This window comes from Cucurbita pepo, chromosome LG10 (genome assembly GCF_002806865.2).
Source record: "Cucurbita pepo subsp. pepo cultivar mu-cu-16 chromosome LG10, ASM280686v2, whole genome shotgun sequence".
In the NCBI taxonomy this organism is placed as follows: Eukaryota; Viridiplantae; Streptophyta; class Magnoliopsida; order Cucurbitales; family Cucurbitaceae; genus Cucurbita; species Cucurbita pepo.
This window is the reverse complement of record NC_036647.1, coordinates 4,746,576-4,769,882: the sequence shown is the minus strand read 5'-3', so window position 1 is coordinate 4,769,882 and position 23,307 is coordinate 4,746,576. Positions and strand designations below refer to the sequence as shown.

Sequence of the window (23,307 nt, the reverse complement as noted above, 5' to 3'; positions counted from 1 at the left end):
TTATATATATATATATATATATATATATATATATATATATATATATATATATATATATATATACTTTATTAATTAGAAAATTACGATGGGGGTGGGAAGTAAAATTATCCATTTTCGATTATTCAGTATGCACATAATAACCCCATTCTGACCGCAGGCTCCTAATCCATGTCTATGTGACCGGAATACGCCGTCTGAAAGCGGTGGCAGCCGCCGTAGTGGCCGTGCAATTAGGTTTGCTTTCCAAATGAACTTCCTACTTTCTAACAGATCCATTTGTTTTTCATGTCTTCATTTTCCAGCTCCCAGTAATCTATTTCACCGACAAAGCCCGAATCTCCTAATCTGTAATCCGAAGAGATCGCTTCTGAAAACTTCCATATTCTGCTCCAGCGGAGACTGCAATCTGACGAACTCCGCAAGATACGGCGGATGGGACGATAATGGTTTTGTAAGTGATTCAGATCAGTTCCGTAATTTTTTGGTTTCTGTTGGCATCGATCATAAAAGACATTTGTTCACGTTTCTCGTCGGGTTTTTATGTGCTTTGGCCATTTCCAGAGTTAAAGTCTCTTCAATTGCTGTTTTTCCAGCATCTGTTTTTGTTTTTGCTGTTGGATTTTCTCTTGGATTTGTTCGTGGTGGAAGTGTAGATGACCTAAATTTACTTGGGAATAAAAACCGGGGGAGAGAGGAAATTTCTGGGTTTCACGCTGAGAGTTTAAGAAATTTGGTGGAGATTTTTGATCGGTTTGCTGTCAAACTTGATAATTTGAAATGTAGTATACAGAATGCTGCTGATTCTAGGGAAATTACACTTAGTGATTTAGAAAGCTACGTTAAGGTTTTAGAATCGAATGATTTTTCAACCTCCAATGCTATAAAGGCTGTTGAGGCCTTGATTAATGATGGGGGCAGCTCCAAAGCTGTTGTTCTTGAGAATCATAAACCAAGTAGAAAAGTTAAAGGTCCAGGAGATGTGGGATTTGAGCTTTTGCGATCCTTCGGCAGTTTGCTAGGAGAAAAGTTGGTTGGTTCTAAGCCCAATAAAGTGAAAAACAATGTTAAGCCACAGATGTCGCCGCTCAATTCGGTTGGCAATCAAACTAAGAGGAGCTCAGTACCATCTGAAGTTGGTTCGATAGATACCGCTACTGGTTCTAATCCAGCTATAAGTTTAGATGCTTTTGAGGTATCGAGGAAAAAGCATGCTATGGAGATGGATTATTTTACACGAGTTAACATTACTCGAGAAAGGGATAGCATAAATTCAAAGGGAATGCCTGGGAGTTCAAAAAGATTTATTGATGGTGAAGACTATGTCTACAAGAATAATAGATTGCAGTACCGGGATGATTACCTTAATATTTCTAACACGGATCTTAACAACAAACTCGAAAATTCACAACTTCATGATAATTTTCTTAATGCTGGGGACTATAGTTTCAAAATGAAGCATAGGGAGACTAAAACTTCCTTTGTAGAAGAGCGTGGATTCGAGGAAAATAATGGAGCTTATAGGTCCTCTCACATGTCGAAGAGCGAGAGTGAAATATATAGATCCCAGTTTAGAGAAGCGGGAGCAAGTAAAAAGGAAAATTCCCATTTAACTGATCAACCATTGGGAGAAGAGGACGATGTTGCTTCCTCATCATCTTCATTGATTTATGATGATGCAATGTTCAATAAATGCCTTATGGAAGCTAATGATCTGCTGAAACAAGCTAAGGATTTGATGAAGTATAGACGCGATGAAGAACATGTGGAGGTCATATTATGCCAGTCTGCTAGTTTGTTGGCAAAGGCAACAACTATGAAGCCCATGAGTTTGCTGGCAGTTGGCCAGTTGGGAAATACTTATCTTCTTCATGGAGAATTGAAGTTAAGAATTAGTCGCGAGTTAAGAAAACTTCTAGCAGGAAAAGAGCCCGAATCTATTGGGAAATGGTTTGAAATGGTGGAGGGACTAGATGATAATTCTATTACTAGAAGAGATAAACTAACATCCATTCTCATTAGTGTGTGTGAAGAGTGCGAAGAACTTCTTGTGATGGCAGGTAGAAAGTATAGAATGGCATTATCAATCGACCGGAATGACGTGCGAGCGCTATATAACTGGGGCCTTGCCCTCTCCTTTCGTGCACAATTGATTGCAGACGTTGGACCGGTGAGTACCATATCCTACACATTGGTAACCTGAATGCTGTTATTCTAGTAATTTTTTGATAGTCGTCATCCACAAGTAGCTTGTTCTTTTTACGCTATATGATGTTTCTCGCTATTTAAAAGGTTCTCCTTGTCATATCAAATTTCAGGAATCAGCTTTTGATGCTGATAAGGTCTTTTTAGCTGCCATTGATAAATTTGATGCAATGATGTCAAGAGGCAATGTTTATGCACCCGACGGTATGTTTTCTAGACTTGCTGCTCAAATCGAATGTCACGAAAGTATACATTTGCTTGAAATAATTTGAAGTCCTTGGGGTGTGCTTCATATGTGGGCACCAAAATCTGAAAGCTTGGGAATCCAAAACTCATGTTAGTATTAAGCATTGATATCTTAATTCTACCATGAATACCTAACATAAAAGCTAATTCTTTAGGTTCCCATTTATTAACATTATTTCCACGTATGAGTTCCTTTGTTTTCAGGATCTAAACCAAGATTCAAAAACTAAAAAAAAGTGGTTTTTTTTAAACTTGTTTGTTTTTTAAAATTTGGCTAAGAACTCGGATGTTTTCTTAAGAACGATGAACTTCGAGAAAACGAACACAAATTTCAATCATCAAAGGAGAGGCCTTAATGCCTTTAATATTGACTGTTCTTTTAGTAGAGTTTTACATACCAAACACAAGCATCCAATTCCATTGTCAACTTACCAAATACCCTTTCATGATTATTATAGAAACATTGAAACATGTGCGATCACTTACCAACCGGTTCTGTGTAGCATATTGCTGACTAGGAGATGGCTCCGGGGGCGGGTTTCAAATATTGAAAGCTAAGCTTTGCTTATGTTTAGTAGCCAGTTAGTTATAATAGGGTGTGGTTATTATAGAGATTAGCTGCATGAGGGGGTTGGTTTGTTAGATTGGCCATTGAGATTGGGCACTCCTTTCACAGTTTGATAATCCAGAAGTAATAAATGCATGAACGAGCGAGTGAAAGAAGGAAATCTGGTGAGAAATCGAGAGGATGAACAATTCAAAGCCCTCGAAAATCTGGCAGCTTTGAGTTGATTCTAATGGTTAGAATTGTTTAGGACACCGTTTATGAGATGGTTATACTACCAACGATTTTCATTTTGCGCGTAACATAACGCATCTTCCTCATTGCAGCTCTGTTCAGATGGGCTATGACGTTGCAGCAACGATCTCGGTTAAGGCCTAACAATAGCAAAGAGAAGGCAAAGTTGCTGCTGCAGGCGAGACGGCTCTATGAAGACTCATTGAACATGAACTCCGACAATGTTCAAGTAAGAGAAGCCTTAATGTCCTGCATATCTGAGCTTCAGTTCGGGCAGTATTAGCAATTTTGTTAGAATTTTCATTGGTGGTCGTAGCTGTTCGTTTATGCTATTAAACGAGTCGTGTCGTTACTGTCGTTACTACAACAGCTCGTTGCATTGATACCCATCTGAAAAAGAAAATCAATATAGAAGACAGTAATAATAATAGAAGCCACTGCTTGAAATGTTGCGGAGGCAATACCAATACATGAGTTGAACTTCCGTTTCTATACGATGGTATGATAAAGAGAAATTGATGTTTATCGACAAGTTTCTGATGGTTTATATCATATTTTTCCTATAGTAGTCATTTATAAAATAAACCATGTCAATGAATGAGCTCTTATATCTAGTCAGTTTCTAATCTCCTATGTTTCAAACGATGTACTGTAGAATTGTGAGATTCCACATTGGTTGGAGAGGGCAAACAATATATGTTAGCTGTGGTCTTGGGCCGTTACAAATAGTATCAATGAGTACGTTACAAATAGTATCAATGAGTACGCTATGGATTGTGAGATTCCACTTTGGTGAAACGTTTCTTATAAAGGTGTGAAAACCTCTCTCTAGTAGACGCGTTTTGAAACCCGTGAGGTACGATACTAACAAGCTAAAGTGAATAATATCTACTAGCGGTGGACTTCTTAGACTGTTACACAAATAATTCAGATATCAAAGTCTCGAGATACATAGATACTTTTGGAAAAAAGAAGTTTAGAAAGCTGCAATAATCTACGGTTATCATCAGAACTTATAGAAAGTGAGTCTGTACGTGTTAAGGATTTACATGATTCACATTGGATCCAAAATAAAGTGAGCAAAATAACACAACTGAGTTGAAAGCCACACCCAATGTAGAACGTTATTAATGTAGTTTCGGGTTAAGATTAGGCAAAGCTGTTGCTGTTGTCCTTTTAACGCATGGATTTCAAGTGCTCCTGGAAAATCTTCAGCATCGATGCAAACGTGATGATACCGACCAAGGCTCCATCTTCTTCGATCACCCACATACTTGCAACACGGCGCGCAAGAGCTTGAATCATCACTGCCACCAATGAACTCCGGGGATTGCACACAGCAGCCTCTGAGCTCCTCACTTGCCTGGTTGAACACCTTCGTAACCTTCCACTGCTTCCCCAGCTAGAGACAGAATCATCATCTGAGGAAGATGAACAAAATGAAGAACATGAGAATATTGCTGTCTCTTCTTCCACCCAGTCCAACAGTGCCCCTAAGTTTCTTTCTTCCAGTCTGTCTTTGATCAAATGAACCAAATCCTCCGGTGGGTTACCATAGTCAACATACGCCATTAGCTCACCAGCTGAAAGTGTCGCAATCGCAGCCGTTACAGTTACATCACAAGAATTCATTGTGAGGGGTGAGATTTCTCCGATCAACTTCCCATCTGAATCGACAATTGCAACGGAGGATTGCTGGATGATGGCTTGAGAAAGGAGGGGCAGGGCAGAAAATGCAGGATCGTCGTAGTGTACAGCAAGGATGTTAGCTGTGTCGATGGCGTTGAGGGAATTAATGGGAGTGATGGAGGTTGGGCAAAAAAGCCCAATAGAGTTGAGGAGGTAACGGATTATGTCCTCTTGGGTGAGCCAACAGTATTCAAGGTCATTGTGAAGCGGGCAGTCGAATGGTGCAACTTCCTTGAGAACCTTCTTTCTGGACTTTGCAGAGGTTTTAGTTTGAATTGGGACTACGAGATTTTGCGCGCCTTCGAGGAGGAGATCTATGGCTTCCACCAAGCTGAAAGTTATCGGAGAAAGCTATCAGTTTATACATTAAAAGCTATATATATTTCGGCTACATGGAAGAATTGGTAAACGAAATGACTCCTGACATTAGAATTCTGCACAATCAGCCTTTTGCTCGAAGCTTCTAGGATCATCGTTATCGATCGATTAAGCTCTAATATTGTAGAGAAATTCAGTTTTCTAATGCAGATTAAAGGAGACGATTGAGAATGTCGTAAAAGTTTCAAGGGAAACACAGAGGATTATTAATTCAAAAGTCATGCAGAAAGCCAACAAGAAAATCTAGCTAAGAAAAAATTGGATAAAAAAGAGAAACAGGAAATATTATATTCAAATAAAAAATCAATAATCATGGATCATACAGTTTTGCAGTTCATAGTTCTGAGATTGATTTTCAAGATCAGAGTGAATTACAGAGATGGTGTTTAAATAGGCCGAAATCGAAGGAGATGTAAATGAAAATTGCACGTTTTCGTCATCAACGGAGCAAAGAAAACACGACAATATTCGATTCCAACTCCAGAGAAACCAAGAACACAACAAATTTTCCAGGAAAAAAAAGCAAACGTGAATCAGAATACAAAAACAAGAAAATTCAAAACGGAAGAACAATATATACTCGAATCAAGATAAAGTGAAGGAAAACAGAATTACGCACCTAGCATGAGGCTCTAAATACCTAACGACGACAGGAACCTCAGGAATGAGAATCGAAACATAAGATTGAAGCGCGACAGCAGGTTGCGAGAGGTTCTCTTCTCTACAAAGGAATAAGATAACATCAACAACAGAAACCTTGCCAATACATCGGCAATCATGATCGGAGGCAGTTTTGGAGGAATGGCAGGTGCAACTCCAAACGCTGATGTAGTTTTGACGGAGCCTCTTGAGCACAGAGAGGGCATGGGCGAGTGTGGCGGAGACAGGGATGGACCTTAGTGGGGGCTTTCCAAGGCATATGTCAGAGACCTCATGAGCCAATAACCTCATAGCCATGCACAAGCAGGAAGACGAACACAGAGGAGAGAGAAACTGAGGTTGAAGAAGCTTCTAGAGAGAGAGAGAGAGAGAGAGAGAGAGAGAGAGGAGGAGGAAGACGCTCGTGAGTTCGTTTCTAACTTCATTCCACTATTATTGTGAAGACGATCGCTTTTGCATTTTAAAATCAGTTTTTTTTGTTTTTTTTTTAAATTAAAAAAAAAAGGTTAAATAACGGACTCGGTAAGAAAAGTCGGTACATTAAATGCACGTAAACAACACGCGGGTTTGAAAGCGCGTGACGGTTTTTAACATTGGGTTGTAATCATTAATAATTACCGCAAGGTTAAAACAACCGCAGCCGTAACTTGTTTGTAAATGTCAAAATTTTACTGGCTGTGTGGGTCCCACTCATAATTTAATAGAATTATTTAAAAAAATATATGAAAAAATATGTGATGTGGTATAGATATTATCTAAAACCAATGAAACCAAAGATCCACTCCTAGTAGTCTTCTTTGGGCTTTTCTTCTCTCAAGGCTTTAAAAGGTATGTGCTTAAGGAAAGGTTTCCACGCGCTTATAAATGGTAGTTTATTCTCCTCCCCAACCAATGTAGGACATCACATCCCTAAGAGGACAATATCTGCTAGCGGTGGATCTGGGCATTACTAATGGTATCAGAGTCAGACACTGGACGATGTGTCAGTTTTCTCGCTGTTTCCCAAATGGGGGTAGACATGAGGCGGTGTGCCAATAAGAACACTGGGCCCTAAAGGGAGGTGGATTTGGGAGCAATCCCACAACGATTGAGGAAAAGAAAGAGTGCGAGCGAAGACGCTGACCCCAAATGGGGTGGATTGTGATGTCCTGGTTGGAGAGGAGAATAAACCACCATTTATAAGGGTGTGAAAACTTTTCTCTAGCTGACACGTTTTAAAATCTTGAGGAGAAGTCCGAAAGGGAAAGTCCAAGGAGAACCATATCTGCTAGCGGTGGATCTGGGGCGTTACATTATCGATATTTTTATTGCATTATAAAAAATAGACAAAAATAGTTAAATTACATTATCGATAATGAATGTGTAGTGCGGTTGATGGCTGTCTTGTAATTTGGGAGAAGTTGGAGGTGATTAAAGCGGGATGTGCCAAGTCATTTGCCCCATTTCCACCTGGCAATATTTTGGTCATATTCATTAAAAAAGAAAGAGTTGTTTTAAAGGAGCTGGAATCTGACGTGGATTTTGTAATTGGAATTGAAAAAAAAATTGGGAGGTTGTATTGTTCCATAGTGAGTTTTGAGTATCCGACAAAGAAGACGTAGGCAATGCCTAGAGTTGACAGTGAAGGGGGTGATGTGTGGGGCCAACTTTAAGGTTGATGTGCCAGTCAAGTGTTCACAGCATGCCACGTGTTGGGAGTGAAGCCAACTGGGTAGCCTGGGGATCACATGCTTGATTTCACATTTCCAATTTTTTTTTTTTTTCTCTCTAATTTCTGGTTCCTTGAACTTGGAGATCCTTTGATTTTTCACGTGTTTGGTTCGGTTTGGATTCATGAAAAATAAAAGTAAATGATTTTACATTAATGCCTTTCTTCTTCTTTTGAATACTAAAACGTTGACTCAAGTACGTAACATATCAAGATTAATAATATCAGTAAAAATATTATAGATGGTAAGATCCCACATAGTTGAAAATGAGAGAAGAACGAAACATTCTAGTGTGAAAACTCTTCCTAATAGAAAACTTTGAAAGGAAGTTGGGAAGAGAAAGCTCAAACCTTGAAGGGAAGTTCGGAAGAGAAAGCACAAAGAGAGCGGGAGAAAACCTTGAGAGAAAGTGCGGAAGAGAAAGTTCAAAGAGAGCGGTGGGAAAACCTCACCCTAATAGAAAACATTGAAAGGAAGTTCGGAAGAGAAAGCTCAAAGAGAGCGGTGGGCTTATATGAAATACATTTTAGTTTTTGTATACATAAACTTAAAAAACGTAGCTTACCTTAAGAACAAGAAATTTAGTACTCAGCACAAACAGAAACAATCTGAATGGATAAACAAGGCATGATTACAGAACCAAAGATTCATCTACTGTGGAAATGAAGAAATAATTTGGGAATGTAAAGAACAGAACCTGGACAAGTCCAAAAGATAATGCCACTAGAGAAGAGACCGTCATAAGGTACAGAAGAATAAATGTTGTATAATAAGAGATCACAACTGATTACACATTCAAATCCAAGGATAGACAAACAAAACGAAAACAACGAAGCCTCAAAGGAAAAAAAGTAAGAAGTATTGAGCAGAAGGAAGCTGATAATGGCTATGGCTATGTCCTTTATGTGGCAATTTGATCCTCAGCGGCAGTTGGTTCTTGAGGTTTGTGAGAACTGCCATTGGCATTGGCAGTGGCAGTGGCAGTGGCAGCTCCAGGTGCAGGATCAGATGATGCTTTTGTTGCTGCTGCATCCTTTTCTTTTTTGGCATCCTTTCCATCCTTTGCATCTTTGGCATCCTTGACATCCTTGGCAGGTGGGGGTGGGGGTGGCTTCATATGAGGTGGGGGTGTGTGCTTCAATTTTACGAGAATTTGACGCATTCTCGAAAGGTCGGTAGGCTTCCCAGGCTTCGGACCTTGAACAACCAATATAGATGGTTTCTTTTCTTCATCCTTCTTCTTTCCTCTCTTTTTCTCAATATTAGGAACTTCGTTGGGAATTAGTTCTGCAATTGCTTTCCAGTATTGTTTATCAGCCTCTTTATGAAACTTCTCCTGGTTTTCCAAGTATAACTGCTCCCAAAATGCAATGCAAAAATCTATACTAAGAAACCAGAACTGGAGAACAAAAACAAACACAAAAGAATTGTACTGATTGTACCTTCTCTCTTTCTCTGTTGTTAACTTTCTTACTCTCAACATTAAGCTTTCTTTTCTCATAGAAACCTATTTTATACTCCTCGGCTTCTTCAATTATTTTGATTCTCAATTCTTTCTCCCTTTTCTCCTTCTCTTCAAGTTCAATGGCATTTTGGCTGCACCAGCAAAACCCATTATTTCTTAAGTTCAAATTGGATAGACAGAAGATATGTACTTCAAAAACAACTTCAAGGAACTCAAATCGGCCATCAACAGAGAGAGATAAATAAAGAGTTCCAAAGATTTCAATTGAAGATCTACTTCATGCAATTGCTGTCTTATGAATCCCTCATGCGTTTTTTGTAATGGTTCCATCCTAAACACGGCAAACTACTCCAAACAAAACAAAACAAAAAAGAAATTCATAACATGGGTCATGGCTAAATCGTATAATCCATAGTTATCTTACCGGAGATTTACCGGAACTTGCTCGAACTTCCACGGTTCCACATAGATCAACAACAATATAGACCCACTAATAATAGTAATTTGACTTGTATGGCTATGGCCCTGACTGTTCTACTAATATTCCGCTGAAATTCCGCTTAAACTTCCACATAGATCGACAACACATACACCCACTGATAATTAGTAATTTGAGTTTAATGGCTATGTCCCTGACTGATCTACTGATATTCCGCTGGAATTCAGCTTGAACTTCCAGAGATTTACCTAAACTCTGTTTGAACTTCCACATATATCAACAACGACATAGACCCACTAATAATGAGCAAATCGACTTAATCACTTGTCCCTGACTAATCTACCAATATAAACCTCGATCGAAGCTCACTGAAGCGGTAGCTTATTCATCTAACTATACTAATTGAGGTACAGAAGTCCCTAGATCTAAGTTCTTTAATTCACCACATTTTAATGCAAATTGATCAATATAATTTCCCTCATCAAATCAGTCTATGCAGAACTAGGAAGACAGAATGGAGAAATAGTCCAGATCAATCAGTGTTATCAAGTAAAAACACAACAAGGAGATGAACGGTAGAGATCCGAAGTTGTTCACAAAAGAATCAGATCTAAACCGATACCGAGGTACAAAGTAGCAGCAGCAGCAGAAGAAGAAGAAGAAGAAGAACAAGAAGAAGAAAAAACTCTTCAGCTCCAAGAAGCCTAAAAAAATTGAGGGTCTCAAGATCTTACCGACGCCATTCACGAAGAGCATATCCTTCTTCCACGCCCATCTCGGTGGGAGGCGGAAGAATTGGACCATCCGATACGAAAACACCATCACCAACTTCCTCCTCAGCCGCGCCATAGCCGTTTCCATTTCCATTCTCCATATGAATCGGATCAAACGGAGCCTGGGAGTAGTTAGGGCTCGGATCGTCGAATCCGAAGACATCCGGCGAGGCAGGAGTGTGCTCAACGCTTACATCGGCGTCCCCAGGGAAGCCGCCGGAGAAATTGGTGTAGGATCCGTAACCGCCATAGCTGTCTTCACCGTCCATACTGTAGGCGTCGAAGGCGGACATTTTTGCGCTCTCCAACACCGCAGAGATGGCCTTTATGGGTTGGGTTTGTAAATGAGAAAAACACGGGGACGACTCGCTGGACTCTCTTTAGAGCTAATTTGACCCTTTTATATGCTTTACACATTTTAACAAATTTTCAATTATTCTTCTTTTTTTTCATACTCCTTTTTTTTTTTTTTTTAGTNTATATATAATCATTAAAATATAAAATAATTAATTAAATTATATTTCAATTGAACTATGCTTAATAGAATAAAAAATTTATGATTACTTTGTTGCGAATAAATTTAAATATTTTAATATTCAACTTTAATGTTTTACATGCTTAATAAAGACTTAAAGAATATAAGGTTAATGAATTATAATATAGTTTAATTGTATTATTATTTTTATAGGACAATGGAACAAAATTTTGTATCTATCAAATGAATGCATCTCTTATGTAGACATTTATTTGATTCATAACTCTCATTTATTTTGTTTCCATTTTCATATTTTTATTTATTTTGTATTCGTTGAGTGACATTGAAGTGGCTACTTGTGGATCTAGAATCGATCTTGCTTCACTCACGAGGATCTAGAAAAATTTCATATCTCTGAACTAATCGATCTTGCTGACCATGTGAGAATCATTTTATACTACTCTGAATTGACAAACTTAGCAGCAAGAACAATTCCAATATCATTTTATCCTCCCGAAAAGAACACAAAAACAATATTCAAGTTCTGTTCAAAACAATCTAAAAATGGTATCTAACCAGTCAGAAATGGTATTCAAAGAAAAAAAAAAACTCCTTTACAATTCTACATGGGGGTAGGGGTGGGGGTGGGGGGAAGCCTAACTGTTCATTGAGATATGGAACATAAAATAAAGGGTTAGTTTGCTATATAATGTGAATATAATGAGTCAGCAGATCAAGAAAACATTCCTGAATACCAGTAAAAATTTTCGACCTGAGCTCAATCAAATAAATATTAACAAAAAAAAAAAAAAAGAAGACTAAATTTGGTATATTGGAGTGAACATGTCGGCAAAGCAGAGCATGAATTACAGGCTTCTGCAACCTTTTAACAGCAAGGGCTTCAGCTTGTGGGAGGAAAAATTTAAGTAAAGAGCAGGCGGATATTTGTGGCTCATCTCAACCTTGAGGTAAAAAACATTTCACAGGGAGAGACATTGTCGTGTCACAACGAGTTCGTGCTGCTGCTGCTGCTGCTGCTGCTATATCAGAAGAAACTGAATGGATCTTGCGATTTGGCTAGTCGTGATTGAGACGACGACTAGCACAAGGCGAGGTATTTTGTTTGTTAGTCCAACATGCTCTGAGTCTTCATGACCTTTGATGACCTCAAATATCCTGAAACATGCTTTTTTACAAGAGGGTCAATCAAATATGTTCATAAAACAGAAGCATTTTCGGAACATTCATTTAGGTTTTGGAAGATTCCCGTGGAAGTCCGTTCTCATTCGTTTTCCAGATCCATTGTCGTTAGGAAATTTGTTCATATCGTTTGCAGACGTCGAGTCGGTCTTACAACGCGATACGTAAACATCTGCAAAACATAACATAGTTTATATGTCACAGCCAGATTCACACCTTAGGAGGAGTTCTTTTTCATATAAATAATAGTAAGAGAAGAAAGGAGGAGTCCGTACTAGCCAAATTCTTTATAGAACCTTCAGCAGCATGTCGCTGCGCTTCCCTTCTTGTTTTACCAATTCCTTCACCAATTTTCTCTCCCACAAACCATGCCTACAAAAATCAAGGAAACAGGTTCATATGCTCTATATAATCAGAACAAGTGGAGACAAGCAGACCTATAATAGAAGAAATCATTTAAAAAACACCCTTGTTCTTACACAAGTTAAGTTGCGATTCACAAACATTTCAAAACTACGTTTGGAGCAAAAATCATTTAGCATTTCGAACAAAAATTAGGATCATTGCTCGCCACATCATACAAGGTCTCAGTTTGCAGAAAAAATTCTAAAGGAACGAAAGTTCAAGGGTTATATTGCAACTTTTCAAACAATAAGGGAGTTTTTTAAACAATTGACAAAGCTCCGGATACTATTCATATAATTCAGCCAAAAATTTCAAGATTAGCGTCCGGGATTTTGTTGAAGAAATTACTTAAACTCATTCTGATCAAAGATTTTAAAACCAAAAAAGAACATGAAAGTGGAAATCATAAATTACCTCAACAGCAAACTGTAGATCTGTGCTGGAGACTAATGCCGGCTTGAATTCCACCTACAAGTTTTTTTCAACTCTCAAGGACTGGCTAGACTAGGGAGCAGCAAATGCATAACTTGCGAACTTCAACTTTCTATAAAGGAAAAGGTTGGCCTCATATTACCTTGGTGCCAAAGTTCATTGCAATTTCCTGTAGAGCTCCAACAGGAGTTTCACTCCAGATGGAGCGTCCAGATTCAATGTCATTCTCTCGACTTCTTGAAGATGATTGATTCATTGGAATCTCATCAGCTTGAAAAAGGCAATACAAAACGTAGCATAACCTCAATGAAATATAATAATAACTAACATGATAATTATTGACAAAATGCTGGCTAGAAAAACAAAAACAATGATTATCGAAGAAAAAAACTCGTCCAAAAGTTAAAACCAATGGTTCAAAACAAAAACAATGATTATCAAAGATAAAGGGTCGTCTCTTTTTGAATGTTAATCAAAGAGAAAATGAGAGATCGGGTCTCAAGTAGTAACAGTCAGCAAACAAATAATGATCCCTGAGCATTTAATATGAGAAAGAAGAAAAAAAGGAGGAAGAGAAAAAGAAATAGAAACTAAAAAAATTTGAAACAAAATTAAGAAAATCGACAAACAAGTGTGTCAAACATGGTTCACCTGAAAAAGCAGGATAACTAGATGGCCTTCGACTTACTCTCACACGATCATCTCTATAAAAAGCCTGCGTGTTGATTAAAAACGACACTGAAGAATTATACAGTAGCTTTTCTCCTTGAAAAGAGGGGGAGTCGGAGGGAAAACTTCATGGATAGAAAATGAGCCAATAATCTAATTACCTCTTTTGACAATCTCTGATTTTCATGAGGAATTCTATCAGGTGGAAAGGAACTGTCATTCTTGGGAAAAAATGAAGGATGATTAGACCTATGCTTCTCTCTGATCGGTTCTTCATCTACAGGGAACTCTTTGCGTGTCCAACTTAGTTGTAATGGGCTCATTTCTTCTTCCATTGGAGACCAACTTCCACGTGGTTGTGCACGTGGACCAACAACCTGCGGTAATGGAGGAGGCCTCCCTAAGAATGCAGGTTCACTTGATTGACGCTCTCTTGTATCTTGTCCATGTTGCAATATAAGAAGTCTACGCCTTGTATCAGGATCCAATTCTGATTCTGGTACCTCACCCTCCTCTCTAGCAGGAGAGCTTTGTAAACTTGGTTCAGAGGCGGCCACGTGAGCCACTGAATCAACATGGGGAAGTGGCATGTTAGGATAATATGGCGGAACTGGAACAGTGCCAGAAGCAGAAGCCATTGTATATTGAAGAGAAGGCACTCGTGGATCTGCACTGTTGACAGTTGAAGAAGCCAAAAGTGCATCCTGGGGGAAGATGGAAGAGCAATCCTCTTCATATATGTATATTTATGAGTGTATGATAGATAGAGATCTTAAATTGAAGTAATATGCAGTCACAATGACTAATTGATATAGAGTTTAATGATTTTTTTTTTTATGTTTTGCGTTCTTTAGTTCTTTGAAATTCTTGGATTTCTACCAGTCACAATGCCAGAAGCATAATTTTTTTTGAATAAAAGTTGCAGAATTCCTTCCTCCTCAAAGAATGTTATGCAAGATATTACTACGTTCACTTTCCATGAACTAATTAGCTCCCTGGTATATGTCAATGAAAGTTTAATTATGAACTCAATCAATAACCGATCTCCGTCAGTACCTTCATTCTTCTATCGACTTCCATGTCTGACATACCATCAAAAGTTAGTGTATCTTTGTTTCCATTAGAGACCGAATATTCGTCCTGAAAAACATAAAAGAAGGGAAAAGAATGAAGCATTTAACAAGTCGAGAAAAAAAATTGCAATAAGAAAAGAAGAAGACGGAAGAAGTAATAACACGACCTCATTATCAAACTAAATTTGATTATTTTAGGGGAAAAGAATTGGAGAAAGAATCCCTACTAACCTCTGAGCCGAGATAGTTGCTAACATCAGGTGGAGAGGGAATATCATTGGCATCATCTTCATAAGAAATATTATAAATTTTTTGCAGAAGGACCTCATCAAACTCCCTGAAACCAGCAGAACACCGTGATTAACAAAAGAAAACTGATAACATGCATTAACTTGTACCATCTTCCAGAGTTAAAAACCTTAATTTCCAAATATTAAGAATAAGCAGTAGAATTCATGTCCTTTTGTAAGGAACTTTAGCAGTCTTTTGAATCTTACCTGAAAAAACCACCTCTAACATAGCAGGCAACGTTCCTTGCTACGCATAGAACAGGGACGACATTATTTCCCTACCCAAAAAAAAAAAGAGGAAAATATGAGATAAAACAAAGTTGCTGATCTTTTAAGAAATCTTTCAAACTGAAATGCCAAACTGCAAATAAGAATATACTTCGGCATTAGGGGCATAGTAAGGAGCAAATGCAGGAACAACGTGAACTCGAGGTTGATCCTTTTCATCCCACACTTTCAAACGATCATCAATTACCAGAGCCATCTTGGGGTGGCAAAAGCCATCTTGGAAGACATTGAACAATGACTTCCTAGAACCTAATGACATGGACCAAAAGAATATTAATAAAAATTAACTTGAGAATCTTTAAAATGGTAGAAAGACTATAATATAAAGCATGACTTTAAGCAGTTTCGGAATATCTCCCTCAACAACAAACTACAATACTATATATGTCCCTCGGCAAACTGTACTAACCAGACTTGACACAAACAATGCGATCCAGCAATTCCTTGGGATTTATCAAATTTGAATCTGGATCAAGAAGCCTCCACATCTCCAAAGCATAATCCCTTTCAGCCATTGTACACACATAGACATCAAAACGCTTGCGACCTCTTGCAGTCAAGTAGCTCCGAAGATCTTCCCATGCAGGTCTCAATCTCACAAGAACACTTGTATCACGAATCTATGGAATTTCAGTAGTAGTCGAGTTAATATAACTATCATTCCATGATTTCACAAAATAGCTTCTAACTTTCATTGCGCAACATACTAGTCTAAATGAAATATCATATAAACAACTCATGCACCACTTAAATGAACCTAATCTTGTCTCAGGCAAACAACATCCGTATTGAATTACTCAGTCATTACAGCCAAAGATCCACAGACAAAATAGGTGAATCGTAAAAACATAGAGAACAAACATCCAACATAAGGATACTAGAAAAAAGGCGCAATATGAATGTACATATGAACAATCAATGTGGAAAACAAGTGAACTGTATTGTTTGGTGGTCACTACACAATACTCAGAGACAATTAAAGCAATAGCTGGATTAAACGTAGTTACCTGGGGGTTGATGCGAGTCAAAATGATATTTTTTTCATGCAATCGTATGAGTGGTCGAACAAAAGGTTGGTGATTGTCAGACAATGCAGGAACAACCTCCGATTGACATTTAATCACTTTTCCATTTTCTATAACCTGGTCATTTTCAGCATATTGCTTTAGAATTAACTTGTCATCTTGATATCGCTCAACCTCTGCCAGCATGCCCGCAGTACGCTGTGGATCTACCTCACTGCTTATTTTTCGCTGCAGGGCTTCAATTTTATCCTCAAACGAGCGCATTGTATTTGCAACCACAAGTGTCTCATCAAGATCAAATACAATGCCAAGACATCTAAGATTCAGCATGACAAGACATGAATTGTAGAGTCCCATTGCAACATTGAAGCCCCAGAAACATGGATACTGCTTGTCATGATCTCTAGAATACATGGCTACCAAATGTAGCTCCTCCATTCCAAACACCATTATAGCAGTCTGTTTGAAGCAAACCCAATCATCAGTTTTAGCAATACATCATATCAAGTATAACAGGCTGAGGAAGAACAGGTCACCGCATTGATGAAAACTAAAACTAGATAAAACATCAGAACCATTCGTAAAATTAGAAGTTTGAAAAATCAACTCCTGGGGCCGACCGAGTTCCCACATGCAATTAACATCTACACAAATTTTCAGCTTATTGCTTTAATTTTCTTGCAGAACAAAATCCTAAGTTCAAAGCCATGCTGAAACTACCAGAAGCAAAATCTTCAAAATAATATCACCAGCCAGACATCATGGAGCAAGAAAACAGCACGCCAAATTGCTTCCATAGGTTTAACAATTGAGGATAAGTAGCAGTTATCATACAAATTTCAAACAATGTGAGCCAAGACTGCAGCATCATTCTCAACTAAAGTAACAAAGTTTTGTCAATATAATTGGAATGTTTCTATTCTAGTCCTTGTAAGATGAACAAAGTTTGATTTAGAATTCAGATGTTCTTTTTCTGGTTCGTTTTAATCTCTCTCTGGTTTTTTTTTCCCCCCCTTACTTTGCCTTTTGGTCTCCTTTCTTATTTTTGAGTTGTGTTTTTATACCTTATTCTCCATGATACACGAGGAGTGCAAAAGATGGAGCGGCATGTCCTGTGACTGCGAGGTCTTTGACTCCATTTTGAAGCAAATTCCAGAGGCTGCAATGGTATGAAGCACTGCAAGTGGTGGGCACCTCTCACTCGGTTGCGAGAAGTGACTTATTCTGATTTCCTTCACTTCGATGTTCTTGTAGCCATTCTTTTCTTCTGGGTAAATCTCTACCTCTCCCAGTAGCTCATCCCCTTGGTAAACCACCGATTTATACATTCTTCCCTCCAATCTCCTTCCTCAATATGTCACACTATTTGGCTTTTTGGCTCTGGAAATTTCATCAAGTTTCTATATAATCCCATAGGTTTCAATGAATTCCTTTCCAGACGATAAGAAATTTTAAAAAGATCATGATCGTCCAGAATGCTTTAGATTTGATCCAGTTTTTGTTGCAAATTAAAACACCGATCCGTCAAGAAACAACAGAACAAAACAAGATTCGGTTCTTCTTTTCTTTCCTTGGTGGAAAACAAATTTAAGATCCTGATTGATGATGAAGATGATGTTGCGATGATGATGAACAAAAAAAAAAAAAAAAAAAAAAAAAAAAAAAAAAAAAAAAAAAAAAAAAAAAAAANGTAAGGCAATCCTAGGGTTCGTATATGGCGATAACGAAGGACTCTGTGAATGACATGAAACCCTAGATCGGTCCAGAAAGCGAAATCTCAAGATTTCACGATTGGAAGTTCCCGCAGATGAGACTGTTGAAATAAATAATATTTTAATTAATTAATTAATTAATTAATTAATATTTCACAATTGGGATTCATATTTTTCTTTAAAAACTTCTTTTCCTCTGCAAAATTTTCTATTTTCTATTTTCTACGCTTAACTATAATTGTCTTCAGCCTTTGGTTTCCCACATTTTTAAGGGGTAAGTTCGGTAATAAACAGTTGATGAGGGGCCTAACTGAAAGAAAAATAAAGTTAGGGGGCGGAATGTGAAATTTTCCCATCTGCTTTTCATTGTCTTCAGCAATCAGCCCTTGGTTTCCCACATTTTTAAGGGGCAAGTTCGGTAATAAACAGTTGATGAGGGGCCAAAGTGAAAGGAAAATAAAGTTAGGGGGCGGAATGTGAATTTTTCCCTTCTGCTTTTATGGCCAAGGGGAGAATGCCGGACTTCTTTTCCAGTTATTTATACTTTTTTTTTTTTTTTAAAGTTATTTTGTTATGCTTTTTTTAAACCTATAAATTCATAATTTTGGGGAAAATATATTAAACTTAATCAAATTAAATCATCCCATTTACTTTGAATTTTTTTTCTTTTATTATTTTTATGTACTTTTTAAAAATCCAAGCATGGATAGAAGTAGAAAATTATTTTAGTGATTAAATTTTGGTTAAATCTTGCAATTTATTTATATTATTATCTCATTGCCACATAGATAACATAAAATTTAGACCTAAAATTTTTTTTTTTCAAATAAAATAATGGAAAAATGGGCTGGTTTATAGGGAGTAGAAAAATAATTTAATCAAATTATAGGGACTAAATTGAAAATTTAAGACTTTAACGACCACGACCCAAGTATATAATATTTGTTAATTAATAAAAGGTGGAAAGAAAATGAGTAAGATTAAGAATGTTGCTCATTAATTTTTCAAACTACAAATTAAAACATTTGTCAAAGATATCTTAGTTTGGAATAAGGAAAATATACATACACAGACATTACACATAGAGAATCAAATCAAAGAAATTGGACGAATGATAGACTAAGCAACATGGTATTGCAATTGTCTAATTCTAACATCCTTTCAAGAAAAACTGATTTAATCATGGCTGCTTTCCAGTTCTGAATAAATTCCAAAACAGTAAAAAGTAAAAAATGTAGTGAAAAAGGGAGTAAAAAAGGCATCGCCGATCACACAACTTGGTAATTTTCCGTGGTCAACTGTGTTCTCTGAGCATATCTGGGAGGAGCACCGCCCCTGAGAGGCAAAATGTTGACGACCTGCAAAAATGGAGTTTTTACAAACCAATGCAATGTTCAGGAAATGCAGGAAAAAGACCATTGTAATAGGGACACACAAGAACAGATTATATAACGCTATAACAATGGTTATTCAGATAGAGGGTAGAAGAAGAATAAACCTTCAGGTAGCTAAATGTACTAGCTGCTGAAAACTGAACAGAAATGGGGAAAAATACTGATGAATCGGCTGGAGGAACAACGAATTCCATCGATCCACTGTCAAAAAGAGGGAACAAGTAATGATGAACATAAGCACGCAACTGGAATTGAGTAACAAAGTGTAGCGGAGATGGATGATTTTCAAAAACTACATACCTGCGGTTTGAGTTATCAATGAGAACTATCGACCACTCCAAGACAGAATTCCTGGAATCGTACCTGCCGGGTTGAGAGCATAAACACATGTTAAACTATAGGACAAGAGCCGAGCAAACGGGGTTCTTAATTGAAAAAGATAGTGATTTAGATCCGCTTCATTAGAATCATGTAATTCATACTTTAATTTAACGGTTTTTAAAGCTCAGTATGTAAGTTAATGATTAAATGTCAAAGAAAGAATGAAAATCAGGTAAACTAAAAGAGTAAAGATCAATCTGTACCTCCATTCTCCATCAATTTGCCTTACACTAGGTGCCTCACGAAGAGCTGGGAGAGGCACTGAGATGATGACATTCCGCAGGTCAAACATTGATGAAGCTTCATATTCAATGCTGACATAGGTTTCGTTACCAGAAACTGAAGGCCAGCAGTTGACTGCAACAACAAAAACCTCATAAGTATAGCTTTAAAAAAGAATCAATGATAGAAAATGGTATGTGAAGGATTCGAACTCACTTGTTAATGGTACCATTGATTCATCAGTGCTTTGCATTCTCCACTTCAAGAGACCAACTCCAGCATCACTGCCTTGACCCGTAGGAAACGGCCTGTTCGGGTCCTTCAGGCCTAGAATATTTTCATTGGAAAATAACTCTTTGTTCATGTTAGGATGAGTTTTGAAAAGGATGCCAGGGTTCCCACCAGTCTCAATCTGGAAACAACGCGAAAAAGAATCGAGGTAGCAAAACAAATAACAAAACCAGCTTTGCAAATCAAATCATAATAGCAATAAGAACACAAGATGAGACAAAAAGGAGTGCCCGAGAGGTAGTTCAAAATACTATAGGAACAAATTTTGAGACAAAAAATTGTCCCAAGTGCCATAGTCGTGAACTATCAAATGATGAAAACCTTTTAGCTTCCTACACAATTACAGGAGAACTTATAATGTATTCCAGAAATCAACTATTAATAGTCAAATATTGGACGTTATAAGATATATGATGGGGATACCGAAGACCTAGAGAAGTTGAAGTGTCTCCAAAGTACCTGAACTTGAATGTGGGCATCTTCTTGATTAAGAATTTGAAGGGACAGTGTTCCCTGAAGGTCAAAGTTACTAACACCACCATCTCGTTTCAGGGACACGTTGAGTTTCTCCTCGACAGATAGAGTAACGGGATCAGTTGGTAGTGAGACAGATGACCTAGATGGACCAATATTTGGCTTTACATCTTCAACTATTACTTCACCTTCTGCCTTCAAAGATTCTAAGAACTGATTTGTCTTCTGGGATTTACCAAGCTGCATGCCAAGGCCTTTAGGAGGAGCAGTAGCAGATGAAGGTGGACGGCCTAATTAACAGACATACAAGGTAGAATTGTAAGCATCCACTTAATACGCGACAATCTTCATAGCCCATAAAATATATCATCAATTACTAAACGATAACTTTGGCAGCGTATATAGTGTTGATGCAAGGACGATAGACTGCTACAAATATGTGTAACAGATTAACAACTCATCATAGATGACATTCACGAAACATGCATTCAAACAAAAAGTAACCTTTAGGCTTGCTAGAAAAGGACTCCACATCAGCACCCAATCCAAAACCAGAACTGCCACCAAAACCACCTCCACCACCTGATGACATGCCCATGTCACCGAGGCCATTATCAATCTTTCCTGATCCCATAGACTGTAAAGACATAAAGCCTCCTTTGTCACCTCTATTCTTTTCAATCTGCAATATATATGATAAGAAAGAACAATTATCAACTATATATTATTTTTTTAGAAAATGATTTTTTTTTTAAAATGAGAATTTTGGTTGTGAGAAAAGAACGATGTTGGGTATGTAAAAAGTACCTTGCTTTTGTCAATCTCACTTGCTTTCCGCTTCATGACATCCTTAGTTTCATTGATCTTACTCTGCAATACCAACTTGTGCAATTTCTCTTCGTGACTCTCCATCTCACAGTATTGCTTAACCTGTGCAACAGTCACGTTTTCCTTGTGCCCAAGAGAAATAACCTCATCGAAAGCAAAAATCAAATCAAAAGCTGTTTTGCAGATTCCCTCTTCATCCATAGAGAGTGAATATTCAGGTACCTAGAATCACTTAAGGACTCCAGCATAACTCCATTCTCATCATTTTTGACAAAAACATTTGTAAAGAACTATCTTACTAGGAACATGCATTAATAAATACATAAAGGGACTCTGCATATCCCCTTATCACATGAATATGCAAATAAAACTCTCCAACATATACATGTAGAAGGGTATAAACATACCATGTTTGGGGGCACAACTATTATCTGTCATTTGGAAAATATTCTTATAAGAAAAATAAGAAAAACAATGACCTTACCAGAAAAGGCTTGATTTTAGACTGTATAAAATTTTATTTTCCTTCGCAGTCTATCAAGTCAATAAGTAAAAGAGTTAATCTTTTCATTTATACTACACCAACAAGAAGGATTTAATGAATGCCCACTTTGTTTTAGCATATATGCAAAGTTTGCTAGTTCCCTTGAAATTACCACCTAATTCAAAGTCGAAGAACACCAGAAAGTTTATGGAATAAAAGAAATTACAGTTAGACTCACGAATAGAAGCCAACAGACCCAAACTCAACACAAGATCAGCATAAACAGCATCAGAAATAGCTATAAGCCATCTTAAAAAAGGATACGAGCTTAGAAAGGAGCCTTAAGGTGTCCAAATCTTCAAGGATGTTGCTCTGTTTATTAGTTACAAGAAGCAAGTATAAAGCTTCTATTGGCTGGTAAACATAGCGAACATTTTCTGTCTCCACATATGTATGCTGTTTTCCAGTTCCAACCAACTTAGGAAAAGCAGCAAGAAGGCCCTCAATTCTGATTCTAGACATATCGACAAATTGTCTAGAAACAAGAACTGCAAAAAGAATATTTAAGAAAAGATAGCCTTGTAAGTAGTAGCTAAGATTGATCGTAGACTTAAAAAGAAAAATCGAGGGAGACAAAGTGTGTGTTTGTGTGCTTGAGAGAGAGGCTAATGACTATAAAGTGTAAAAAGTAAACCATGCGAACAAGAAAGTTAAAAAATATTGTTGTACAATGGGTAAATGAAATATCTAACCTTTCCCAGACTTGCTAACAATGGATGCAGCAAGAACAACCTGTGCAATATATAAGGCTCATCAAAAGAAAATAAAGGGGCAGGAAGCAAAGATAAATTCATGAAACCCACTTGAAAGTCAAAAGTATGCCACCAGAAAAAATTAAAACAAGAAACAATGCAATCAAATACAAAATAAAATCCAGCTAGTAACAAGCTTATAAAAAGAGATCACAAATGAACTTCACAAGCAAGATGCTCATGTTAATTCCTATCAAAATTCCTGAAGTAAATTATAGGGGATATATCAGATTCAGTGACGCCAGATAAATTATATATGTATCACGATCCATTAATATTGAACACTCCCAAATTTTCTGAATAGCACAATCAAAGTGAGAAACAATCCGGCATCTTGATTCTTTCCATAACATTATATCCAAACAAAAGTTCACAAGATAGCGTAGCTGAATCCACTTCCTCAACGTTCATAAACTCCAACAGGCTAGAAACGGAAAAGCACTTGGAAAGGAATTAAAGGGAAGGCAATTCAAAAAAAAAAAAAAAAAATAT

The 23,307-nt window shown here is 37.4% G+C and overlaps 5 protein-coding genes across 7 annotated transcripts in view; 1 reads left to right on the top strand and 4 right to left on the bottom strand.

The window, feature by feature from the left end:
* The first annotated feature begins 97 nt into the window (after positions 1–97).
* LOC111803914 lies at positions 98–3,794 on the top strand. The gene is made up of 3 exons (XM_023688528.1): positions 98–2,167; positions 2,316–2,406; positions 3,340–3,794. Exons 1-3 carry the CDS (start codon positions 248–250, stop codon positions 3,528–3,530), a joined length of 2,202 nt encoding a protein of 733 aa, XP_023544296.1. The 5' UTR covers positions 98–247; the 3' UTR covers positions 3,531–3,794.
* A 432-nt stretch (positions 3,795–4,226) lies between these two features.
* Positions 4,227–6,363, bottom strand: LOC111803999 (CBS domain-containing protein CBSX5-like). Its single transcript, XM_023688637.1, has 2 exons — positions 5,934–6,363; positions 4,227–5,267 (listed from the first exon to the last, which is right to left on the bottom strand). Exons 1-2 carry the CDS (start codon positions 6,269–6,271, stop codon positions 4,424–4,426), a joined length of 1,182 nt encoding a protein of 393 aa, XP_023544405.1. The 5' UTR covers positions 6,272–6,363; the 3' UTR covers positions 4,227–4,423.
* A 2,002-nt stretch (positions 6,364–8,365) lies between these two features.
* On the bottom strand, positions 8,366–10,736 carry LOC111804240 (clathrin light chain 1-like). 2 transcript variants are annotated; one of them, XM_023688971.1, is made up of 3 exons: positions 10,322–10,736; positions 9,126–9,279; positions 8,366–9,037 (listed from the first exon to the last, which is right to left on the bottom strand). In XM_023688971.1, the coding sequence occupies exons 1-3, from the start codon at positions 10,651–10,653 to the stop codon at positions 8,585–8,587; spliced, it is 939 nt and encodes a 312-aa protein (XP_023544739.1). In that variant the 5' UTR covers positions 10,654–10,736; the 3' UTR covers positions 8,366–8,584. The 2 variants fall into 2 exon arrangements, with proteins under 2 accessions (XP_023544739.1, XP_023544741.1); XM_023688973.1 differs by having other exon boundaries at positions 8,366–9,019.
* Positions 10,737–11,512: 776 nt separating this feature from the next.
* LOC111804179 (RNA polymerase II C-terminal domain phosphatase-like 1) lies at positions 11,513–17,545 on the bottom strand. Its single transcript, XM_023688895.1, has 13 exons — positions 17,282–17,545; positions 16,200–16,676; positions 15,602–15,812; positions 15,284–15,441; positions 15,112–15,182; positions 14,846–14,951; positions 14,598–14,681; positions 13,703–14,245; positions 13,524–13,587; positions 13,015–13,142; positions 12,855–12,908; positions 12,311–12,407; positions 11,513–12,207 (listed from the first exon to the last, which is right to left on the bottom strand). Exons 1-13 carry the CDS (start codon positions 17,543–17,545, stop codon positions 12,080–12,082), a joined length of 2,385 nt encoding a protein of 794 aa, XP_023544663.1. The 3' UTR covers positions 11,513–12,079.
* A 1,468-nt stretch (positions 17,546–19,013) lies between these two features.
* LOC111803981 (coatomer subunit delta-like) overlaps positions 19,014–23,307 on the bottom strand; it is a 5,704-nt gene continuing 1,410 nt past the window's right edge. For both annotated transcript variants that reach the window (XM_023688609.1, XM_023688610.1), the window contains exons 3-12: positions 22,756–22,795; positions 22,328–22,551; positions 21,499–21,741; positions 21,196–21,373; positions 20,677–20,981; positions 20,143–20,338; positions 19,908–20,061; positions 19,624–19,686; positions 19,428–19,524; positions 19,014–19,287 (exon numbers count right to left, since the gene is read on the bottom strand). In XM_023688609.1, the coding sequence (XP_023544377.1) occupies positions 19,198–19,287; positions 19,428–19,524; positions 19,624–19,686; positions 19,908–20,061; positions 20,143–20,338; positions 20,677–20,981; positions 21,196–21,373; positions 21,499–21,741; positions 22,328–22,551; positions 22,756–22,795 (1,590 nt within the window). In that variant the 3' untranslated portion in view covers positions 19,014–19,197. The remainder of the gene's footprint in view (positions 19,288–19,427; positions 19,525–19,623; positions 19,687–19,907; positions 20,062–20,142; positions 20,339–20,676; positions 20,982–21,195; positions 21,374–21,498; positions 21,742–22,327; positions 22,552–22,755; positions 22,796–23,307) is intronic.